The sequence below is a fragment of the Branchiostoma belcheri genome, unplaced genomic scaffold (assembly GCF_001625305.1).
Source record: "Branchiostoma belcheri isolate BF01 breed outbred unplaced genomic scaffold, Haploidv18h27 scaffold162, whole genome shotgun sequence".
Lineage (NCBI taxonomy): Eukaryota > Metazoa > Chordata > Leptocardii > Amphioxiformes > Branchiostomatidae > Branchiostoma > Branchiostoma belcheri.
Window position 1 is genome coordinate 544,645 of NW_017803069.1, and position 18,719 is coordinate 563,363.

The window sequence follows — 18,719 nt, forward strand, 5'->3', positions numbered from 1 at the left end:
GGGCTATCACAGGATATTATTATTCTTTTTGCTCTGTCACTTCATATTTTTCTTTAAAAATCTGAGAACCAACAAATCAAATTGGTGTGGCCTACATGTGTAATTGCAGGTGCAGTACATTGTGCTGACATGATCATTTAAACATGTGAACAATGTGCACAATTATATGTAAATCAAGAAATATCATCCATGATGACATTTGTTTCCCAATCCTACCTGAAGTGTCCCATATGATAGTACATGGGCTGCTTATAGAATTCATCTTTTCTAGAGTCTACAATGATGGGAGCATCCACAAAGTTGTTGGCCCAGTTTGGCCCACCAGTGCCATTTAAGGCCAAATTCCAGTCCACCCAGCCGACAACCCAGTTCTGCAGGTTCTGTTTCAGGTGAAAAACAAGGACAATTTAGACATCTAAATACTAGAGAAAGCAAAGCAGACCCAGTCTACCAACAAATTTCAAATAAACTTTCAGACGTCAAAAACAAGAATCTCTTAGACTACCAAAAACAATTTTTTTCCTACTCTGTACAAAGAAGTGAAGCCCCTGTCATACATTCAGAGACTTGCCCTGTTCACCAGTTGACCAAGGTTGGCTGTAGGTCATCAGGAGCAGATTTAGGCTACGTCTACCTTTACACATGAATCAAATCAAATTTTGAGTTAAATTTGAGTCAAATTTGACTGCCAACCACGCCCTGAACTCCTCCTAAACACCAGTCAACCATGCCTGAATCTCCTGTAATGTACATTGTACATACCCAAATGTTTGAAACATGTTGACCGGCACAGCCGAACAGTAGCCGACCTGGCTGAACACCAGCCGACCTTGCTCCCGACCTACATTTTGTACTCCTAACCATGGATGGGTTTAACAGATTTCTTTGATTTTCCGCATACATGTTTGATTTCCTATCGGGGTTTAGATGATGCAGCAGTGATCTGGAGTCTAAAGTTGGCTATGTGTGACAGGAGCATTACCTGAATGATGTCGTGTGAGTAGTCCTCTCCCCTGCCCCAGCTGCCCAGCACCACGTGTTGGTTCCAGGGGAAGGACCCGCTGCAGGCCTCCGTGGCCAGGATGAAGTAGTCAGGGTGACGCTCATGGGTCGCGCTGAGGGTCAGCGGTGGGACCACTGAGTTCATGTACCAGTGAACACCGATACCCTTCACATACCGGGCAGCTGTGGCATTCTGCAGTACCTACAGGTCAACACAGAGTAGTATTGGTATAATGTATTTAAGACAATCATAGTACAATGTAAATGCAGTAAATCAATGCAGATATTGTTTAATTTTGACTTATTCATTTTGACATTGTTATGACTTACTTATTTTGACATTAAAACTATTGATCCAACACAAAAAGTTGTCTCACCTAGAGCTTTCCACCACTTCAAAGAAGCCACGTGACAAGCCTCACTGGGTCAGTATACTCAGGAAGACCAGAGTGACTGGTCAAAAGCTCTAGGTGTTTTGATCCAACACTTTTTGTGTTGGATCAAAATTTCAACTTTAAACAGGTGTCATTAAAGTTTAAGCTTAGTCTAGGAGCAAAATGCAGGAAATAATGTTTTAGAAGGTCAAGATTTCAAAATTTTCCAGGACAGTGTGGTCCTGGACCCCCTATTCTTGTCCCACATAATATTACAAGATGATGGAAAAAAAATTCAGGCTGGCTAGCTAGAACACTGGTAAGTGGTTTCAAGCCACACTCAGTGGTGCATCTAGTAAACAGTATAACAGTGCATGGAAGTTATAAGTGTGGACCTCTCCTTGGTGCTGAACTCACTGTCAGTTCTATGTTATGCAGTGTAGTAGTGTCTCCAACAATACACAAGGAATTTGTGTTTTAACAACATCTTTCTGCATAATATCTGTAGTAGTCCCTTGGTAGTGGTAAAGAGATATAAAAAGGTAGAAGGTGTTATATAAGCAACTATTGCTTTTTGCCCAATATTCAATAAACATATGTGAATAAATGAAAAAAAGAAACACCACTAAAAAGATATACAATATGCTACAAAAGAAGCCAGACTTCTTCTACTGAAAGATAACTCAAGACTAAACATAGTCCTTAAAAAGCATAGGTGTTGTGAAAGGAGGCCAAAACTTGACTTGCTGACTTTAATAAACAGTGCCTTGATTTTATAGGTATGGATCTCTCCTTGGTGCTGAACTCATCATTAGTTCCATGTTACGCATCAGTTTCTTCAACAGTGCAAACAAGCTTACACTGACTTACAGTATCAGCCCAGGCAGGTAGCCAGATCCTGTTATCATCCAGCATCATGAGGCTGACGTCACCATGTCCCCTCTCCTCTAACGTTGGACCCAGGTCTGCTGCCACCCAGTCACGCTGGCTTTCTGGGAAGGAAAGCATGCTTAAAGGCATCCAATGCAGTTTTTAGGGCTTGGAAACCCATGTTTTCAAAGTCAATATCAGACAGATTGTCAGAATGTTTTTTTGTTTTTGTTTTACCACCCTGAAATTGCATCATTAATAGTAACCAAACTATCTAGTGTGACAAACTACGGTTTTCGTTGGATGTTTGGTCAACGTTGCACCAGAACTTCGCCTGTTGCAGATGACATCTTTTCTGACACACCATTTGGAAACTACAGACATTAGGATGTTAACCTTATATGCACAAATATGATCTTAAATGAGATGTTCTGCCAAAGTGCTATGCACAATGCATTACGGGTTTGGCAAAGGTGCAGTACGTTCTGCCGACATGTTTCAACCATCTAGTTTCCTGTACAAGGCCCGAAATTCCTTTTTGGGAATAGGTGCACTGGTGCACCCAACCTAAAAAATTTGGAGCACCAAAAATTTTTTGGGTGCACAATACACAACCTAATTTACAGATCTTATCGAAATCTAAGCTTGAATATGAAATGGGAGCTAACTTCAAAATCTTACAGAACTACTACAACCAAAGATTTTATCAATATTATTTTTCTGACAGATTCCCAGAATATCCTGTATACTATTATACATTTAGTATGTAATAGAATATGTACAAAAATATTTAGGTGCACCAGTGCACCCACAGAAAAAGATTGGGTGCACAGCTCCAAATTTGGGTGCACTAAGGTGCACATGAACCCAGTATTTCAAGCCCTGCTGTAGTACCTGCAGTCCAGCCCATACAGTTGAAGGAGAAGTCTGTGATCATGCCGTCTGCCGGTTCATTCTGAGCTGTCAGACCCCAGAACTCCAAACCTTGCTTCTTGTACTCCTCCAGAAATCTGGAAAGACAGGAATCCAGCAGTTTGCTTAAGCTGAGAAATAGAAATCCGTGGTAATTTGAAAGAACTATATGCCAAAAAACCGTTACTCAAGCAACTGGATATGATTTTGAAAACGTCAAACAATCGTTTTGACGTTTTCAAAATCATATCCAGTTGCTTGAGTAACGGTTTTTTGGCATATCGTATTACCTGGATGTCTAACCTTCATCGATGAAAGAACTATAGTTTAACGTTTCAATGCTTAATATTTCCTCTTCGGTAGGTAAATAAATCTATCTCAGCTTCCATAGGATTTGATAAAACGTAGGTTACACATTGTGTCAAGACACCTTTCCACAATTGCAGGTGACATTGTTACACCATCTGATCCTTAAGCTACAAGCTTAGATATAAATGTAACATATGAATGATAGAAAAAATGTTGCCTTTCAAGTACAACCAATCTATACTACTATTATTATTATTATAATCATAGCATAATTATTCTTCTTTGTTACCCTGTTAATCCCAGCAAGGGGTAAGCAGAAAAGAAGAAGCAAGTTTATAGGAATAAGTCCTACTTTGCAAAGTACAGTGCCCAAGCCTTGTGGTACTTGTCACCAGCCTGGCCAATCAGAGTGCCCTTCCCGGTCAGGCTGTGGTCGGTTTTCATCCAAGCAGGCGCACTCCACGCACTGCCAAATAAGGACACATTCCTGGAACTCATGGAGAGAGCACGCTGGATGACTGGAATCTAAAGAAAAAAAAAAAATCTTTTACTTTTCTCGTGTGAGTAAATGCACAGGATTTACAACAATTTTGGTTTTTCAGAGACATTACACCTCCATGAAATATTCAGATCTTGTGTGATGGTAACTGTGTTCTCTTCTCATTCACCATGGTGTCTTTCTTTATTGTGCAAGGGAAATCGCACTGTCAAGGAGGTCATGTAATGAAAAACACCTGTGAAAACAGCAAATGCTACGAGATATAGACATAATTAATGCCTTTCTCCCTCTGGGATAGACTGAACCCGACCATATCCAATACAACATGACCTAAGGGCCATGCGGAAACACAGAGACACACACACACATGGAAACACACACACACAGACCAAAAACAATACTTCCATGAAACATACATGTACATAGCAGGTATTAGCTTTTGACTTCACCTTGTACTTGAGGTCTTCCTCAGCCAGAGCAAACTTGTCCATGCTGAAGTCCTGAGGGGAGTCTGCGTAGGTGTACTCCCTGGTGGAGAAGTCACACCCTGCCATGGGAACTCTTCCTAACGTGTACTCAATTCCTGGGGAACATTTAATAACACTCCACATGACTTAATATTGAATACAAAATACAATACAAAAAAGGTCTTTTCATTCAGTGACTTACCAACTTTATGAAACTATTACGTACATGTATGTGAAACAACATTATTGTAAGAGTTGCAATTCACACTCACTCACTCACTATCCTGGATTGCAATTGCTTGTGGATATACACACTCCCACTGTGACATACTGGTACTAAGTAATGACATTTGGGTGCTCTGTCACCCGAGAAGTTTCATCAAGGACACAGTTTACACACAGTACACGTTTCAAGTTCCATTCACAATTTTTCATCAGAGACTAAAAGTACGTAGTTGGATGCTACTTGAAATGTCTGACAGTTTTCAAATTGTTTTCAAAACCTATCCAGTTTCCAGTTTCTGAGTAATAGTTTCCTTTTGCATCTCATTACCTGGATGTCTAACATTCATCGCAGCACAGTTTATCTACATGTATTTCGATACTAACCTTCTTTGGGACTGAAGTAAGCAGCAATAAGCCTGTCTTGAGTGAGTTTGGACAGGCTCATGATGTTGATAGTGGCAGCATCAGTGAAGGCACCACCAAATCCCTTCATCTTCTGGTACGTCACATTCTTGTGGACCACCCAGACGTTTTCTAGAGACAGTTGTTGATTATTTTGGTTGATTATTTCTCTAGAAGTTAGAACAAGCAAGGTGAAAATTTGACAAAATTCATTCATTCATAATGATATACCAAATGTTTAGAAAGGTAAAATTAAATAAAAAAGAACAGATAGAAAAGAAGCATTGAGTCAAGAAGTATCCACAAGCTGTTCATTCCTTAACCTGATTTATCATTATAGTTTAGACTTAGGAACATAATGTTGTGTTCCTGATTTCAGTCCTGTTTTATTTTTAGATTTCAGCTCAAATGATCCAGGAAATGAAGTTCAACAATGAATCTGGACTGTCTCAAGGACTCATTCACCTGTTTTCTTGTTCATAAAATTATTTTGCCCGATTTACCAAAGAAAAAATTGCTTCTGAAAATGCATTAAGTTTCAGACTCAGAGGGTTTGAAATTCAGATGTCTGATGAAAGATTTTATAGCCTTACCAGCAATAAAAAAAGGCTAGGGTTAGCGGGTTTTTGTTAGGATTGGCCGGGAAACTGGAAACACAGCATTTTTTTCCAGGCCTTAGTATCATGATTGTAAACTTTACGACAAATGTAAAGTCAAGCTACATTTGTAAAATTTTTCTTACAAGTAGTCAAGTTATCAACTTACTTGCTTGAGGCACTGTCTGCGTGAATTTCAGGATTTTTTTAATGAACCTTTCCTTTGCCTTAGTAGATCTGTACAGGTTAAAGTTGGGAAGTTCTACCCTGGTGTTGGGTTCAATGTCATCGCAGTAGGTAGAATTACAGACACACACAAAAGACTCTCCAGGAAATGACTTCTGCACACATTCATTGGCACCGTGGACTGGAAAAATTGAGACAAAGTGATAATATTTTATATATTAGCAATCGGAAATGACAAGTTCAACTAAGCAACTTTTTTTTATTACAGAACTAAAAGTAAATTTGTAAGCTTAAAATAGTGGTTTACTATTACATGTATATATGAAACAAATGTGGAGCTCAAAACCAGAGAAATTATGTTACAAAATACATCAATAATCTATTTATAAGGTGATAAATTTTCTGAAACATGGATACTTCCTTTTTTGTACCATTCCTGTTTTGCAACGCGCTTTTGCAACGTGAACAATCCAGCTGGACACCCCCTTTTGGTTCATCAAGGAGCTTTTAAAGCTTCTTGGTTACAGTTTACACAAGCCTTGTGGACAAATAAAAATGGAACAACCTGTCTCAAATATAAACCCCTGGGTTCTTGAGTTAAAATTCTTTAAATTCTGACGTCTTATCGACAAATAATAGTATACTTATGCATGTAACATGTGCGTCTGAACATCGTCAACAAATAAACAAGTATTCTTACCATGTAGAACAAAATACGAGGACATAAAAGTTACGTAAACCAAGAACAGGTATGTTGACAGTTGTTTTCCCTCACGTGTCGCCATCTTGCAATGTGAAAGGTCACAGACTGGGGTTTTGCATATATAATTTTTGAAGGGTGACATGCCATTTTGTTTTCTAGTGTTCCATAAATAGATAAATTATTCACTTCTTCAACCCTTTAGGTATAAATAAATAGTTTGTAAAGTTATTGAAAAACTTCTATAAAAGCACGAATAAGATATGAAAGTCGAATGTACTAGTGCTAAATTAAAACACCACCCCCACAAAGGCTTGGAATGGTATAGACCATATTTCCGCGGCAAAACTGAAGCTAACATCATGGCGGCTTGAAGTTCGAACCAAACTTGACGCTCGCTGTAGCAGCCGTGAGTCCTAACTCCGCTTTCCAGCCACGCCAGGCGAGGATAACCTTTAGATGAGTGTGGCGACTTACCAAGAGTCTCCAGGATGTCTCTGAGGCGATACCGCCGTGACCGTCTTGCCATTAAACTTTTTGAAGCCATCGAGCGGGACGATATCAGGTTCGTTACTCAGACTTGTCACATTTAAAAATGTTATTGGCTTTTGTAGCAGTTGTTTTGTATCTAGTTATCGTGTCAGCAAATGATGTAGACGTGTGTATATCTTCTTAATTCCGTCAGTTTGTGTCTGGGGTTTTCAAATGGTTATTATTTTAATAAGTAGAAAAGTTCACGAAGTTTTCCCTTTGGGACTCTGGTCTGTCGGTCAGTGGTTAGAGGAAGCCCCATCGTAACATGCCACATGTTCTGTGGTATTTTCTTTTACCCGCCCTTGTGGTTTCTGTAGATAAACACGTTACACTGTTTTATTTACATGTTTAATTTTTCAAGTTATACTGTTAGAATCTTCAATTATCAAAATTTGATTCTGTTGATTATCAAGTCACTTAGACCCATTATTGAAACCACACACTTTGTAGCTGAAAAAAAAAAGCATCACGTTACAACAACTGAAAAGAAGTCATCCAGAAAGGACCAGAAAATCGTGCTTGAAAAGCTGTGTAGGAATTGTTGGCCAGGGTTGCAGGGTCAAACAAACACGGACTCCTGCTGTGCCACAAATCTAATTCTGCCCGCAACAATTGACATGAATGACAATGCAAACAATACTCAAACAATACTCAATAGATGCTCTGTTATCTTGTCCTGAGAGGCATTGAAGCCATGTAATGGTATTGTTATGAATAGCACAAATCTGATGACTTCACAGATTTGGCCGAAGAGATATTGCTATATATAGCTTTTGAAATGCACCGAAGAGAAGTCATGCATGATTTGTCAAGCGTCAAAGAACTGATGGAAAAGCATCAGGAGTTATGCTGATGATATACACATTATGTATACAATACTATGTACACACATTTTACATGCACACCAACCCACCCACCCAAGAAAGCACACATTTGAATGGAAAGTGCACACCGAAAATTTAGAAAATTTGATGTCCTTAAACCAAAAATTGTACATCAATTCCAGCGTCTAGTATTCAAATTTTGAAAGCAGTGCACGTGGCACACACGGAACGCATTCAAATTATTCCACAAAGCTTTTGGAAGCCCGTGTGATAACTGTTATCACATGGGACAAAACACCTGTATTAAACGTTATGTCTTCATTTCAAGTTATTCCACAGTTATATTAGCTTAATAGTTTATATGTATTGTATATATACTTTTACTAATTGTTGATGTTGTGCCTTCCTGATGTAGCCAAGCAGAGACATTGCTGAAGAAAGGTGCAGACCCCAACCTGCTGTTACCCACACAGGGTGTCACCCCCTTTCACCTGGCAGTGGGTGTGGACCGGGCACTGGACTTTGTCAAACTCATCCTCAGTTATGGGGGAAACCCCAATGTCAGGTAAGGTTAAGAAGATAACTCAAGATTTTCTTAAGACATTACTAGTATGTACATGTACATATGGTGTACTCAGTACCTAAACGTAACATCAGGTACAGGTACAGAGATTTAGATACAGGTCCAGACCTGTACCTGTACAATTTGACAAAATTAACATATATTCTTGAAGTTCTTCTGAACTTCCACAGACAGTAATAAACTTGACAGACAGAATCTTAATTCAAATAAATCAGGACAGAACTAGGCAGTCAATTGTAATATAAAAAAGCAACAGAACCATGCAGATTGTTTCTTGTTGAATTCATAGTGTCCTACAATACTCTAGCTGTCCCTGAAAGTCTGTCATGTATTACGATTAGTAGTATGTGCCCTCTAGATCTCACTTTACTTTTATTAGTTTATTATTATTTTATTAGTTTTAATCAATATGGAATTTAATTGTATCTATTTCTCTGTTTGCCACCATTTGGAATGTCCCATGTGCATGGTATAATTTGCATGGGAATATTTCAAGTACGGTATCATGTAGAGGTATTTTGGAGGTACGTAATACAGTCACTGATCGAAGAATTTCTACTAACTGTATCATGTAGCTATTGAATAAATACTTACAATGTCATGGTTCCGTTTTGACAGGGATGAGGAAGGAACCACACCAGTCCACGTGGCAGCGTCCTGGGGGAAACTGAAGTGTCTCCAACTGCTGATAGTCAATGGAGCAGACCCTCACACCATCGACCAGGTCAGATCATCTGTACTTCTGTGGTGTTATGTGGTGTAATAGTTAGGGTGTACGGTTCTGGAGGTCCTGGGTTTGAATCCCTGACAAAGTCTTCAAGTTGTGCCCCTGGGAAGGCGCTTTACACGACTTTCCTCACCAGTGTAGGTCAGGTTCTGGTGTAGACATCAGAAATACCTGCACAGCCCCAATTTTACCTGCACTAACCTGCATATACCCAGTATATGGACCAGTGCAGGTTAGGTGCAGGTAGACGTAAAAAATACTTGCACAGCTCCAATTTTACCTGCACTAACCTGCATATACCCAGTATATGGACCAGTGCAGGTAGACATAAAAAATACCTGCACAGCCCCAATTTTACCTGCACTAACCTGCATATACCCAGTTTATGGACCAGTGCAGGTTAGGTGCAGGTAGACGTAAAAAATACTTGCACAGCTCCAATTTTACCTGCACTAACCTGCATATACCCAGTATATGGACCAGTGCAGGTAGACATCAAAAATACCTGCACAGCCCCAATTTTACCTGCACTAAGGTGCATACACCCTCAGTATTTCGAGCCCTAAAATGTGTACTACATCTGTACATATGGGAATGACAAGTGTTGGCTGTGTTTTTTTTCAGGAGGGTCGGACAGCCCTTGACATGGCTCTGGACTATGGAGAGACGTTCTGTATCCAGGCCCTGCAGGAGTACGAGCGGTCTGCCATGGACATGGGCATGGAGGATGTCATCCCTCAGTACAACTACAGTCAGTCTACTTTAACTCATATCAGTTCATCAATTAAAGTTGAATAAAGTTGTTCTTGTTTTTATGTTTGCCTTCGCATAAGGAAAACATTGTTGTTGCTCCATTTCTTCTTCTCCAAAGAAATAAGGTTAGTGACCTGAACCAGACATCTGTCACCATGGTAACTGGTGTTGGGTTACATCATGTTGCAATTTTATAGCAGGAGTTATATATGAATGTGTTTGAGTAAGAATCAACAGATCAGACCATATGTGAAGGTAAAACATTATGCATTTGCTTTGCAATGCTTGCAAATGTTATCTCTCTAGTTTTTTTTAAACTTTATGAATTAATATTTTATTTTCTCCCCAGACTTGCTGTGTGGTGATGTGGTTGACTATGTGGAGGAGATGGCCTCCAACTCGGTGCCAAACTTCAGCTTCTCTCGTGACCTCAGCGCCATCAGTTCCCGCCTGCCCAGCTTTGGCGATGCCTTCTCCTCCAGCCGCATCTCCAGCTTCGGGGCCGGCCTCAACGCCTCGGCTGTTTCCACGTTCAGCGTCCCGCCCATGAGTTCCACTCGTATCTCCAACTTTGGCCCACCCATCAGCCCCTCAGATCTAGAATCAAGCCATCTGACGTTCAAAGAGGGAACCACCAAACCGGTCAAACCAGAAGCCGCCCTTCCTAAAACCCCCAACAACACCCCCGAAAAAGCTGGGAAGAACAAACCTAGGTCTAGTATATTCGGTGGATTCAGATCTAGAGGCACCAATAGAGTTTCTCCCACAAACATGGAAACCGCTCAAACTGCCAAGTGCAATGTGCAAGTCATGGAACCGGAAAAGCCATACGTGGATGAGGTTGATTCTTCCAGTGTCTTTCAGACTCAGAATGTTCAACAGCCTCCTACCTACAAACATCTCTTTCCCAAGGATGGAGCTACATCTGCCTATCCAGTTGGCAGGCCGGATCAGAAGACCACAGGCAGTGTGGTGTCCTCCCCAGACCCGGATGTGACGTTCCCTAAGCTGCACGGCAGCACGGGCTTCCAAGTCAAGCCTGACGACAGGAGAAAAACTCAGGTCAGTGTCAGCAGTCTGCATTTTGCAGGGACATTTTCAATATCGCAGAAGAAAAATTAAGCAACCTGCAATTTTGCAGACTGAAAAAAATCAGGATAGGGGTTCAATGGTGTTTATCGGTATGAGCTTTTGACAAGCTTTGTGTTACTACTGAGTCTACAAGTAATTTTGCATGTATTTTTCAAATCGCATGTAAAATATTTGCCCATATGCAATTTTGTATATGCCATGGGTTTAGATCCAGACTTCTAAGTAAGTGTGTATGTGCAGAAAGTATTTCTGAATTACAGAACAAAATTTTGACATTCTGCAATACTGCAGAATACTGATTGACTGGAAAAAATTATTTCTACTACTGCAGGTCTACAAACGTCCTGGAACAGGAAACTCCACATACGCCGTAGACTGTGGCACGCAAGTCACCCGACCCTCCAGGCTTCCTCTCGTGGATTCCCCCAGCGAACCGCCGAGGAGAACCACTCGATCGTGGAGCAAGAGAGACGCTAAGGTGGGACCCATGGACGAAATCCAAGAAGCGGCTGTACAGGTGGAGACCAAGGACGTTAGCACCGGAGTACAGGGTTACAGCTTGTTAGAGAGCTGTTTCCACAGAAGAGGTCTGTCGCACCTTGTAAACCAAACCCTCCACAGGAAGCAGAAAGACAAGAAAGATGTGGAGAAGAAGGATGTGGAGAAAAAAGATGCAGGCACCTCCATGCACGTGGACAGCCCAAACCGAGATGCAGCAACATCCATGGCAGTGGACAGCCCATGCAAGTCCCCAGACGTGTGCTCTCCAACTGTAACTCCAAAGAAGGATGCGAGCACCTCGCCACTCATACTTCAAGAAAGGAAGTTCAAGCCTGATAAACAAGAAGAAAAACAGCAACAGATGCAGCCTCAGGGGGTGCCAGAAAGTGAGTTCTTGGACTCAAGGAAAATGAAGAGATTCAACTCCAAGCAGGGTATAGACTGCACCTCTCCTGACAAGTCTGTTGAGTTTGTGAAGTCCTCCAGCGAGTCGTGTGACTCGAGCAGTGTCCTCCTGGACAGGACGTCTGTGTGGGTCAGTGCCCTGGATGACTCCCTAAACTGTGAAGAGGACTGGGAAGAAGACGGCAACAAGCCCTCCAGTCCTACACCTCATGCAGACAATCCTGAAGAAGTGAAGAAAGCAGCAGATCATAAGGAGAGCAGTAAACACAACGACGGCAGCCCTGTCTCTGACGACAATCCTGATGCTAGACATACCTCCGGTGGTAGGGATGAGGAGCAAGGTGACCAGAGTGATGACAAAAGAAGTGAAGACAAAAAGGACAAAGAAACTGAAGCACAATCAATATCAAAAGGTCTTGAGGACAGTACTGAAAGCACTACGCTAGACAAAGGCTTTGTAGATGAAACTGAAGCAAAAACCGATAGACTAGAAGAAACAGGGAAAGACAACAAGAGTGATATAGCAGCAAGTAAAGAAGAGACTAGCCATGAAGAAAAGCTTTCAGAAGGGCATATTTCCACTGATGATGATTCTTTAGATAAAGCCGGAGAAGAAGAAATGGCTGAGGAAGATGAGGAGGATAAAGGAGATGATGGTGATGATGAAGATGATGGTCATGAGGAAGATGGCTCTGGTAGCCATGGTGATGAAATGGAAACACAGATAGCTGTGCAGATGGAGGGCACCTGTATGACTGAGGATCTGACAACAGTCACTGCCCTGGAGGAGGAGGAGGAGGAAGAAGTGAAGGAATCAGGTGGAGAGGAGGACGGGTGGTCAGAAGAGGAGAACAGAGGGTCAGAGGACGATACAGTGTCTGATGACAAAGAAGAAGGCCAATCTTCAGACAGTCCTGAGGATGAGGACACTGAGATTGAGTTCTCTACTCCAGGGGATCTGGGCATGAGACACCGGGATGGTCAGTCTCCAGAGCTAAAGGATGACAAAACTACAAAGCAAGACACAGAAAGTATGAAGGGGAGTGAAGCAAAGGGAGACGCTTCAGGCGAAAAAGCACAGTCAACAGTTGAAGAACTTGTTGTTGAAGAAGCAGTTGCGAATGACAGTGAAAAGCCTTCCGCTGCAGTTGAAACATCTAAAAGTGAGCCCACATCAGAAATGACAAACTTGGTAAACGACTTGTCTAGGAAGCTCAGTCTAGGGTCTGGTTCCAGTACAAAGGAGCTCGAACCATCCAAGGTTGTGCAGACAAAAGGGGAGCAGAAACAGCAGGAGAAGAGTTTCCTGGACTATTCCTTCTCAGATACATTCAAGAGAAGGCTCAGCGACACACTTGTGTGGAGAAGAGGGCAGCTTGTCAGTGAAATGTCTGTTAGTGAGAGTCAGATAGGCGCTGCACACCAGCCCAGCTTCCCTGCAAAGCACAGATTTTCAGATGTGCAGAGGAAGAGCAGCGTGAAGTTTGACAGTTCAGTAACAAAGTTACCCTTGGCAGATGCAGCCGCAGGAGAAATCTCTGGAATGCCATCGAAGTGGGTACCTGGGATGCAGAGGCCAGGCTGCCTGAAAACAACCTCCAGCGTCACTCAACCAAGCAAAGCTGCTCTGCCTGCAGATATCAGACAATCCAAGAGTGAGGGTAGTGAAAAAGAGCCAAGAGTTCATTTTATGATTTCTTCTCATCCAAGAAACCTTAGAGGTTTCGATAAAGAGTATGAAAGTCCCGGGATGTCGGACCATTTCAGGGAGAGACTCGGCCACAGGTTTGCACGTGTTCTTCAAGCCGAGAATGGGGCTGAAGACAGCCCAGACAAGAGCGAGTACTGCACCCCGGTCTCGGACCCAAGACTTCTGAAAGACCCGCTCATGAAAACAGGGACCGATTCAAGGAGAATCGACGGCAGTGCACTGGGCAGCTCTTTCGGGAGCTGTAGAAAAAAGCTCCTCGGATCATTTGCAGAGGTAAGCAGTGTGACCAAAGAAGAAGCAACCCTGGCGACCGCCTCTCAAACTGCGACCATGTCCGTCCCCTCAGACACACAACTCATTCCCGAAGAAGGTATTACGACCACGAACAATGTAGTTGCTGATGATGACTTCAAGACCAAATACTTGATTGACTACGCAGACAAGCTGAAGAAGAGTATACTGCTGAACCCTCCCAGATGGAAGCCGTATGAGGGAAAAGACCCACTGACAGAGGAGGAAGAGACCCTGAAGGCCAGCGGCACCCTGTCTCCCGGCTCAGCCACCCTAGTGTACAACAGTGTGGACCCGAGTAGTGCTGAAGAGGCACTGCTCCTCGAGGGAGGGCTGGTAGAGAGAAGGAAGCAGCTGCTACAAGCGAAAGCAAGATACATGAGCGAAATAAACAGTAGGAGTACAGAGGGGTCAGCCAGGTCTGGGAAGGATGATGCAGCGTCCTTGACTCAGGCCTATGGCCCAGGCAGCAGTCAGTCCTCTGACCGTGGCAGCTCTCAGGACATGGACACCCTCGATGGGGACTTCAGAAGAAAGCTCATGTTGAGGACCAAGTCGAGTGTTACTGCAGCTAGTGCAGAGAGCGGTGTGCCTTCGTATCTTGTTGATCACGACCAGGAGACCATTCCCTACGCGGTCTGGGTTCCCAAAGGCTACAAGGGAGCCCGGCCCTTTCACGGCCAGGGAGACGACTCCAAGGTGGCCTTCAGGAGAAGGCGGGCAGAAAATGCCAGGAAGTTCACCTGCCTGAACAGGTCACGGCGGGACAGGTCAGACCTCATGTCAGACATGGAGTTTCTCACCTCAGACAACACCACGGACGAGAGTTTACAGTCCATGCTGGGACTGGACAAGGATCGCTATGCACAGATCTTCAGGAAGCCGGCCTATCACTTTGAAAAGTCAGTCGTAACGACCGATGACAGCTTGCAGTCAGTAGACAAGAGGCAGACAACTCAGCGTTTCATCCACCCTACTCCAGGGCCGCAATACGGACCGCCTGTTGGGGCTCCTGATAGGTCGTTGATGACATCCGACGACAGTCTGCCATTAGGTGACCACGATCGGTACTCCCAGCGTTACCTGAAACCACCTCCTGCTCCTGTAGCCTCAAAGGAGGATCCCAGTCCTCCAGAGATGGGTTTTGCTCTCTACAGTCAGCCTTCTAGTGAAACCGAAAGCCTTTCCAGTCAGGAGCCGGAATACTGCGTGGAAAATGAGGTCAGCCCATTCGCAAAGACGAGGCGCTCCTTTGATCCCGACGCCACCGTGGAGTACTTGTACACCGACAACGGCGACGGCATCGCGCTGATCGAGCGCAGGTGTCCGTCGATGTCGGGCTCCTCCCACTACAGCACGGCCCTGGAGGACCAGTCGACGGTGAGCTGCGAGGACACCATCCTGTACGACTGGAAGGCGTACTTTGCGGCGGAGAGTGAGGCCGAGTCAGAAGCGGAGGTGGTCCATGTTCCGCCGGAGCTGCAGCAGCTGAGCGACCAGCAGCTGCGGGAGAGGCTGGAGGCGCTCGGCGAGCTGCCCGGACCCGTCACTGCATCCACGCGGCGCCTGTACCTGCTGCACCTGGTCAAACTGCTGAAGGACCCGGCCATGGTCCGCTTCACCGGCCAGCAACACTCAGGTGGGCACAACCTTTCTGTTGTCTATTTAGCACAATAAAAGCCTGTCACACATTTATCACTTTGTCCTCCCGAACACTAACTGAACACCCCCATGGTAAGGAGTAGATCAGGAGCAACGGTCGGTTGGGTCGGCTGGTGTTCGGCTAGGCCGGCTACTGTTTGGCTGCGTCAGCCCAATGTTTCAGACCTTTGGATGTGGGTGGCCATGTGCATATTGCAAAAAAATGTATTCATTAGCATCATGCCTGTCGTTATAGCCTTAGAAGACATTCATAATGTACTGTTCCTGCCCTGTAATAAAATGAAAATCCCATGAATCTCCAGGATACCTCCCGGAGCTGGCAGCCTGTCTCCATGGTAACCCAGTGAAGGACATGATGGAGGAGGAGGAGGTTCTGTCCCGACAGTTTGAGGATCCCCAGAGGATGTGGAGGGAAGGTCGTCTCAAATCCTCCTTCAACTACCTGCTGCTGGACCCCAGGGTTACCAAGAACCTCCCAGCTAGGTGTGTTCTACTGGTTCATTATGTTTACCATTATGTAGCAAGTCTTCTCCAAACAAAGAAGTTCACTTCAATGACCTCGACCAGAAGGCTGTCACCAATTGGTAGCTGGTACTGCAGTAGACACCCTTTAGTGTTGGGTTACATTATGTAGCAAGTTGCAGGACAGGGTTGGAGGGGATGTATGAATTGAGTTTCTGTAAGAATCTTAGGCTAAACCATTTTTAAGTAAATGTTATGCATTTGCTAAATGCAAATGTTACTTTTATGGTGTAAGTTATACTAAGTAGCAAAAGGAGCTAATGTAGAGAGTTTTCTGTGATGTAGCAATACCACTCTTCTCTTTCAGGGGTAGATGTATGACTGACACAGAGATCTTCAAGGTTTTCATCTCTGCCATCTTCTACATCGGCAAGGGGAAAAGGGCACGGCCATATGCACACTTCGGGGAGGCCATACAGCAGATGGAGAAGCCAAAACACAACGTAAGACATTTAATGGAGATCTAATAAACAAACAAACAAACAAACAAACATTTGTACCATGTCTTGCTGTACAGCAAACAGTCACTTTTTTATAATGTTTCTGCTCTGCTTCTTCCTCTTCTCCTAAGGTTAATGACCTGAGCCAGACATCTGTCACCATGGTAACTAGTGTTTGGTTGCATCATGTTGCAATTTTATAGCAGGAGGGATTTAGACTCCTGTCACCATATATATGAATGTGTTTGAGTAAGAATTAACAGAGCACACCATATGCGAAGGTAAACATGTATTTGCTCTGCAAATGTTACCTTTCTAGTTAACTTTATGTCCCTCAGCCGAGTGACAAGGTGAAGCACATTCTGGACATCTGGGCCAGTGGCCTGGGTGTGGTGTCCCTGCACTGTTACCAGAGTGTCATTCCTGTGGAGGCTTACACCCGGGAGGCTTGTATGGTGGAGGCCTTTGGTAAGTCCAAACATGATTGCAAGACTGGTGTGGGGTTTATTTTCTTCCTACCGTGCCTCATCCCTGCAAGAATGTGTGTGTGCGCATGTGTGTGTTTGTGTCTGTGTTTCTGCATGGCCCTTAGGTGAGGTTGTAATGGATAACTAGTTCAGTCTATCCCATATCGCAGAAGTCATTAACCACTTATACACTGGTAGCACTTGCTGTTTTCACGGGTGTTTTTAATTACATGACCTCCTTGACAGCTGGTGTTGTTTCCCTTGCGCAGTTAAGAAAGACTTGTAGACACCATATGTAGTGAATATCTAAATCTAGATATTTCATTTCTGAGGTCTCAAGAATTCTTGTTGGTTTTTGCCCCCATGTTAATTAGGTCTGAGCAGGCTGACCAATAAGAAGAAGGGTGACTACTACGGTGTGGCGGCCACGTGGCGGGCGAGGAAGAAGAGGCTGATGGGAGTTTACCTGCTGAAGAAGGCGATGCAGATCTTTCTCAGCGAGGGCGAGCGGCAGATCAGGCCAGCTGATGTCAAAATCGGGCAGTGATGGCTTTTCAACTGACACAAAATATCCAAACTACAGCTCTGAATGAGTATGGACAACTACAGTAATTATATGTCTCTTGACGATCTCGATTGCAGCACCCTTGAACATGAAATTGATTACCTAATGAAAAATTATATCTCTATGGACAAATTTTGACCGTTTCCAGGTATTGTGGTCCAGAATTCACGAACATTGTTACTGACAAAACTGTGCAAACTTTGAGTAAAGTAGTATGGTTACTATTGACTAGGTACATGTACACTGTTGCTTGTTACCCACAGCATGAAAGGTTTTCTATCTTAAACTAGAATTTCTGCAGATTAGAAATGAAGTCCACAATACATACCGGGACAGTTGTTCCGCAGTTCAAACAACATTTTACATGATGCCATTTTTAGATTAGTGTAGACTTTTATTTTATCTCAATGTGGAAATGTGGACAATTTGTTTTTAGTACAAAATGTGATGTTCACTTTTATCAAAGTGTGATCTCAAAAGATGTTCCAATTCATACAGTTCTATGCTAGTTCCTAGCTGTGCACGTAGAAGAAGTTATTCCAGGCCAAATCAGTTTGAAACACTTTGTTGGGAAAGTTTTGTTAATATCTGTGATATAAAGTTGGCCAGATTCAGTTGACGTTGCAAGGATTAGTTATATTGTTTTTGTAAATGTTTTCCTATGCTGTACAGTTATTGAGCTGAAGACCACAGACAGGGTTTGCATAATTTGTGAAGAAAAAGTTGTAAAGCAAGTTTTTATTTTTGTTACTACATGACTGTAAATGTTTAACCAATCCCGCAGAGGATTAAGAATTTATGTAAATATGAGTCAAACTTTGTTTCTGTATCCATTAAGTTGTACATGAAAGTTTGATTAAATCTTTATTTGCTTTGAAGTTCTGTTCACAGCCACCAGTTGATTTTGGATACAGCGATATGAACTGTTCTCAGGAATTACCGTGCCATGTTCTAAATGGTAATAAAATCAATGTTATGCCAAAGACTCTGAATGATTTGTCTTTATATTTAAATATGGGTACATTATAACACCATTGCATGTTATAACACCAATCATTTGCCCCTTTTTGTCTTTCGTCATCTTAAATGTGTATTACTAT

General features: G+C 43.0%; 2 protein-coding genes across 2 annotated transcripts in view; one reads left to right on the forward strand and one right to left on the reverse strand.

Annotated features, from left to right (window-relative positions):
* LOC109466288 overlaps window positions 1–6,636 on the reverse strand; it is a 21,261-nt gene extending 14,625 nt beyond the window's left edge. The window contains exons 1-9 of the mRNA XM_019763996.1: window positions 6,543–6,636; window positions 5,826–6,023; window positions 5,043–5,192; window positions 4,416–4,549; window positions 3,820–3,992; window positions 3,141–3,256; window positions 2,247–2,368; window positions 983–1,204; window positions 217–380 (exon numbers count right to left, since the gene is read on the reverse strand). Of these exons, the coding sequence (XP_019619555.1) occupies window positions 217–380; window positions 983–1,204; window positions 2,247–2,368; window positions 3,141–3,256; window positions 3,820–3,992; window positions 4,416–4,549; window positions 5,043–5,192; window positions 5,826–6,023; window positions 6,543–6,627 (1,364 nt within the window). The 5' untranslated portion in view covers window positions 6,628–6,636. The remainder of the gene's footprint in view (window positions 1–216; window positions 381–982; window positions 1,205–2,246; window positions 2,369–3,140; window positions 3,257–3,819; window positions 3,993–4,415; window positions 4,550–5,042; window positions 5,193–5,825; window positions 6,024–6,542) is intronic.
* A 224-nt stretch (window positions 6,637–6,860) lies between these two features.
* Window positions 6,861–17,673, forward strand: LOC109466304. Its single transcript, XM_019764012.1, has 10 exons — window positions 6,861–7,107; window positions 8,316–8,465; window positions 9,102–9,207; window positions 9,835–9,961; window positions 10,313–11,025; window positions 11,387–15,602; window positions 15,928–16,108; window positions 16,455–16,590; window positions 16,926–17,055; window positions 17,429–17,673. Exons 1-10 carry the CDS (start codon window positions 7,034–7,036, stop codon window positions 17,599–17,601), a joined length of 6,006 nt encoding a protein of 2,001 aa, XP_019619571.1. The 5' UTR covers window positions 6,861–7,033; the 3' UTR covers window positions 17,602–17,673.
* The last annotated feature ends 1,046 nt before the right edge of the window (window positions 17,674–18,719 follow it).